The sequence below is a fragment of the Brassica rapa genome, chromosome A07, assembly GCF_000309985.2.
Source record: "Brassica rapa cultivar Chiifu-401-42 chromosome A07, CAAS_Brap_v3.01, whole genome shotgun sequence".
NCBI lineage: Eukaryota > Viridiplantae > Streptophyta > Magnoliopsida > Brassicales > Brassicaceae > Brassica > Brassica rapa.
This window is the reverse complement of record NC_024801.2, coordinates 6,302,404-6,308,403: the sequence shown is the minus strand read 5'-3', so window position 1 is coordinate 6,308,403 and position 6,000 is coordinate 6,302,404. Positions and strand designations below refer to the sequence as shown.

Below are 6,000 nucleotides of genomic sequence, written 5' to 3'. Positions count from 1 at the left end.
CATTAAGTGAAACAATCCATGTTGAATCCTCTAACCACCTCATTCCGATTTAAGCCGAAACCTAATAACTAAATAAGCAATGACAGACTCGATTTCAAGCAGATAGAACATATTAGAAATAAGTTATACTTATTCGAGGTCCTAAGCCGTATACGAGAAGTTCGGGAATAGACCCTCACCTGAGCAGTAGGGAAATGTGGTATCTATGAACTCCAGCTGCTCAAATAGACTCTAAATCTGAAATCAGGCGAAATTCTGAGTCAGAACGGCTTTCGAACGGTTTAAAACGGGTCTGGTTAAAGTTTACCAAAAAGTCAATCCGCAGGTCAAAGGTCAACCTGGTCAACTCTGACCCAAGCCGGTCAACCCTTAACCAAATTGAAATCAAATTGAACCGACCGGTTTAACTCAGCCGATTTTGATTTTTAATTGAACCAGATCCTAATAATTGCAAACCGGTTTACTTCTATCCAAAATCAATTTCCAATAACCAACCGGTTAACCTAACCAACCAAAATCGATTTAAACCAGTCAAACCACCAGTTGACTGAGTCACCGAGTTGTCTCATGGACTCGGCCTAGTTACCGGCAAGTCACCGGCGACGATCACCGGTGGTGACGGCGGCGACGGCGGAGGGTGGGCAGCGGCGACGGCGGAGGGTGGCGGCGGTTTACCGGGAAATCGCCGACGGCAGCGGAGAAGCGGCGATACAGTGGTAGCTTCTCGGCGGCATCCGGACGGTGGCCGGGCACGACGGCTCCGGGGAACGATGGTCGGAGACGGTGGCGAGTGGCCGGAATGCGTGGCGGCTCCGGCGGACTCTGATCGTGGCGCAACTTCGGGATGCTCTAGCGGCTTCGTCCGGGCTCCGATCACGGTGTGGTTGGTGTCTATGGCTTCGTCTCGACAAGAGGAACACAATGGTGGTCTTGCATGCAGCTGAAGCTAAACGGAAGTTATGAAGCTAATGGTTAGGAAGTTATGGGCGATTTACTAAACAGACCCGAAACTGAAGCTAATGCATGTGGTTTCCGGTGTTACCTTGGGCGGTTAACGGTGGTGGCGTGCTCGACACAGTCACGGCGTGAGAAGGCTCCGACGAACCCAGTGGTGGCTCAAGGTTCTGTAACAATTCCTCATTTCTCCCATTAACTTCTTCTCTCTAAACTTTTTTGATGATTTTTGGTGAAGAAAACAAAGTAGAGTGCTGAGTTTTTATAGAAAATATCATGGGCTTCTGGGGATGGGTTTGGGCCTCGATCTGAATTTATTGGACCAGAATGTGGATCATTATATTCTCCTTACGCATGTACGCTCAAGCTTAACAAGATCTAAAGCTGAAAAATAGGAAATAACCTAAATAGAATATAGTGAGAACACATTTTTCATAACAGTTAAATGAATTAAGTAAACCCATCTTAAATATTTAACAAAATAACTTCTTTTCACTTTCTACTTAATTATTTTTCAAACTCCTCATCCAAGAAGTTCTTCTAGAAAACATTTTAGGGTAATTATTGAATTAACCGATTAGTAAGTTTATAGGATTTCATTTTCCCCCAAAATCATCAGTTATATTGTATTTAACATTAACAGAAATAATTTGAAATCCAAAGTTATTGAGTTCATAATTTGTATTAGTTCTTCAAAATTCTAACTTATTGGAAATATAGATTTAGTCATTAAATCTATCAAATAAGATTGGTGGAATTATAAAAAAACTTATATGGTTAAAAGTAATGAAGAAAAAATATCACTTCCTATGATGATGTTATTTGAAATTTCTTACAAAATAAATTCTTCTTTATTTTTCACTTTTACATAAAATAAAAAAATGAAATCAGATAAATAAAGTTTATTTGAAATATTATTTTGTATATTTATATATTTTATATAAATTAATAAGTAATAAAAATAAAATTTAAAGAATATAAATTTTCATTAAAATAAAATTCAAAGGTTTAAATATTTTTTAAATATTATAAAATTGATTTAAATCTTTTTAAAGAAACTGTAATAATTTTTCAACATTTTATCTTAATTTTAGATTTTCTGGAACTTAGTAGGTGTTCAAATTCTATAAAGTTCCAAATCCAATGTTGTGATAAATTCTGCCTCTTTTCTTTTAATTAAAAAATTAAATTTTTTTATTGAATTTTGTTATTTGGCTTTTCTCATCCGCTGCTCCTCTTTATCTTTAAATAGAGATCATGCAGACTGACATTTTATTCATCATTTGTTTTCGACAAAGAGAGTGTTATAACTTAAATTCGGTTAAAGAAAATGGCTTCAAAGACTTTGATTATGCTGGGTGTCTTTGCAATTCTTCTCGTTGTGTCAGAAATGGCCGCAGCATCTGCACAGAAGTCGGGTACGTAAATTTATTATTCTATATAAAAATAAAAGTAGTTCCAAAGGCTGTGGTGCTAAAGTACTATTTCATAATTTCATCATACCATTTCGTCCGTTTTAAGTCCAGAAAGTTTGTTTGAATAAATGCTGGTTAATTATTTGGACTTGCTAAGTCAAAACACATTTAAGTATGATGTTGTTATCTACCCTCCGTTTTTTTAATATAAGTCGTTTTAGAAATTTTTATGTTCCAAATATATGATTTTTCGATTTTCTATGTAAAATTTATTAAAACTTAGTTTATATGACTAATGATAATATACTTTCTATTTTATTATTGACTGATTCGTGGTTAGGTAAATAATTAATGATGTTTTTTTAAGAAAATATAAAAAATAATATTTTTTTAATCTGTATGCATAATTTTAAAACGACTTATATTAAAAAGTGAGGGAATATTTGTCTAGTAAGAAAAAACGATATGTGTAGCTAGGCGGTGTGAATATCTAACTCCTCCGTAGAGGAACCGGGTTTGTCTTTCCCTGGTAGGCTCTCCAGGAGATTAGCCCAGTTTTATTAAAAAAGAAAAAAAGAAGACGATATGTATGATATTGAAACCTTTTATACGTATCAGGCCAACTCAAACCATTTAGATGTTCGGTGCAAATTTTATATTGAAGGTATATAATGATGCGATTTATCTTTTTTGACCGAGATCCGAAATTATATATATTTGAATAGTTTTAAGCGAAATTTATTTCAAAAATCGGGGAGTGGAATGCACATATGCACGTGCTAAAAGATATCTTTGAAATAATATTGAGGTGCTTTGTTTTGGATATGTACGGTGAAAACAGAGAGTGAGGAAACTGTGCAACCTGATCGATATGGTGGTGGCCATGGCGGAAATGAAGGTTACAACGGACGAGGAGGATATAACAGAGGAGGACACAACGGAGGTGGAGGATACAAGGGAGGTGGAGGATATAACGGGCGAGGAGGATACAACGGAGGAAGAGGTGGAGGATACAAGGGAGGAAGAGGAGGCCACGGGGGACACGGAGGAAGAGGAGGCCACGGCGGACACGGTCCAGAAGCTGTTCAGACTCAGCCTGGCAACTAAATCTATCAATACTTTAACAACCATGGATGATTTCATCTATGTATACACACAGTCCTGTATACACCTGTGACATGTATGTGTATGACTATAATTAAACCATGGTGAGTTTGTAAAAGTTACTTCAGTCAAATAAAAGAAATTAGGTGAATAAAGTTTCGTAATGTAATGTATCTATGTTCGAGTTGTAATATGTACTCTTTGCAAAAATAAAATCGTTTGTAGTTTATGTTGGGAATTTTTTACCAAAAAAATAATAAAATGGCTGAAAAAAAATTCTTGTTTGGAGACTTTCCTCTTTTATTTATTTAAATTATTATTTTTAAATAGAAATTATAACAAAAACAATTTGACACTACCTTTCTAACTAATTATTAACCGAACCTAAAACAATTAGATCCAGACTACAAATCTAATCAAGATCCATTTATGGAGATGATTGTTTGTTTGGTTTCTAGATTTTTAATTTTGATTTTTGTTTTTTAGTTGTTGGTTTTTTTATTTTAGATTTGGATTTTTTTTTTAATTTGCATTATATTTTAAATTTTTGAAAACCATGAATTATGATTTATATTTTGGTTAATTTTTTTTTTTTGGTTTTTGCTTATAAAATAATGAAATGAAAATATTATCAATAGTAAAATATTTATTGTGATATAATAAAATATAATATCATTACCAAAACACACATAAGCCTATTTAAAAAACAGCAAAAACAAATATAATTTTATGTTTAAAAGTAAACTTAAAATTTTAATTCTATGTTTAAATATAAGTTATATATACTTTGTTTTATAATTTTACTATATATTATTAATTATTTTTGTTTGAAGTTCAAATAGAAATTTAATAAAAAAATATTACTTACTATGAAAACAACAAATAATACAAAATATTACCACTTAAAATACATTTATTTATTTAATAAATTTATTTTAAAACAGAAAATAATGCAAACTAAATAGATGAACCATAATTCATATATATATATATATATATATACATGTATATGACAATACATAATGAAATATCAGTTTTCTGTCGAGTGCAGTCTGGTTACCCAGAGTTTCTTCACACCCGATAATCTAGCTCTAATGAGTTTTTTCTAAAAGGTTTTTATGATAGTATTGAGTTGGAATTGTAGAGGTGCGGGAAGTCACTGGACAATTAGTTATTTACGGAAAATATGGCATAAACATAGACCGGATTTTTTGTTTCTCTCCGAGACAAAACAAGATTTAGTTTACCTTCAGGGTCTTCAGTCTCATTTTGGTTATGATAATTTAGTTACAGTGGACCCGGTTGGTACGAGTGGAGGTTTGGCATTGTTTTACAATAATGAATACCAGGTTGATATTCTATATACTAGTAATCGTATGATTGATGTTGAAACTTTGTCCCTGGAAAAAAGTTTATATGACCTTTGTTTATGGAGAGCCGGTTCAACAGTTACGGGATCAAGTTTGGGAACGGTTAACAAGGTATGGCCTAGCAAGGTCAGAGCCGTTGGTTTATTAATGGAGATTTGAATGAGATAACTGGGAATCATGAAAGGGGGGGGGCATACGCAGTGCAGGATCTTTTGTACCGTTTAATGACATGATTAGGAATACTGAACTTTTGGAGTTCCCAGTCCGAGGAAATCAGATGTCCTGGCAAGGAAGAAGGAAACAAGGAAAAAAGAAAAAAGTTATGGTTCGGTGCCGGTTGGATCGAGCTTTAGCAAACGAAGATTGGGATACACTTTTTCCATGCTCTTACACAGAATATTTGAGAATGGTGGGGTCCGATCATCGACCGGTGGTGGCTTTTCTGGACAATAAAATAACAAGACGGAGGGGAAAATTTCGGTTTGACAAGAGATGGATTGGACAAAAAGGCTTATTGGACTCGATTGCAAGAGGGTGGGGTGAATTCTCAGAGGCGAATCCGGGGGATTTCATTTCAAAAATTACAAACTGCCATCATGAGATCTCTACATGGCGGAAGAATAATCCACCTTATGGGAAAGAGAAAATTGGAGAACTCCAGAAAGCACTTGAAGAAGTCCAAACGGATAATACTAGAACCCAAGAAGATATTCTAGAGGTCTCAAGGAAGTTACAGGAAGCTTATAAGGATGATGAAGAGTACTGGCAACAAAAGAGTCGTAATATGTGGCACACTTCTGGGGATCTCAATACAAAATTCTATCATGCTCTAACAAAACAACGTCGTGCTCGTAATAGAATTGTGGGTCTATATGATTCTGATGGAAACTGGATAATTGAGGAGCAGGGGGTAGAAAAGGTGGCAGTGGATTATTTTGAAGATCTGTTTCAGACAACAACTCCTACTGGTTTTGATGGTTTTTTAGATGAGATTACACCCTCAATTACACCACAAATGAATCAACGGCTTGTTCGGTTGGCAACTGAGGAGGAAGTTCGACATGCTTTATTCATGATGCATCCGGAGAAAGCTCTTGGGCCGGATGGAATGACGGCTCTCTTTTTTCAACACTCATGGCATATAATAAAAAATGATC

General features: G+C 34.8%; 1 protein-coding gene across 2 annotated transcripts; it reads left to right on the top strand.

Moving 5' to 3' along the window:
* The first annotated feature begins 2,238 nt into the window (after positions 1 to 2,238).
* Positions 2,239 to 3,711, top strand: LOC117126548 (cold and drought-regulated protein CORA). Of its 2 annotated transcripts, none has more exons than XM_033274890.1 (2): positions 2,239 to 2,372; positions 3,211 to 3,711. In XM_033274890.1, exons 1-2 carry the CDS (start codon positions 2,285 to 2,287, stop codon positions 3,474 to 3,476), a joined length of 354 nt encoding a protein of 117 aa, XP_033130781.1. In that variant the 5' UTR covers positions 2,239 to 2,284; the 3' UTR covers positions 3,477 to 3,711. The 2 variants fall into 2 exon arrangements, with proteins under 2 accessions (XP_033130781.1, XP_033130782.1); XM_033274891.1 differs by lacking the exon at positions 2,239 to 2,372 and adding an exon at positions 2,596 to 3,033.
* The last annotated feature ends 2,289 nt before the right edge of the window (positions 3,712 to 6,000 follow it).

Bases quoted from the DNA above. Each gene is read 5' to 3' on its own strand.
- LOC117126548 (XM_033274890.1), top strand. From the start codon at position 2,285: ATGGCTTCAAAGACTTTGATTATGCTGGGTGTCTTTGCAATTCTTCTC. The intron at 2,373-3,210 runs GTACGTAAATTT...CGGTGAAAACAG, and splicing joins AGCATCTGCACAGAAGTCGG to AGAGTGAGGAAACTGTGCAA.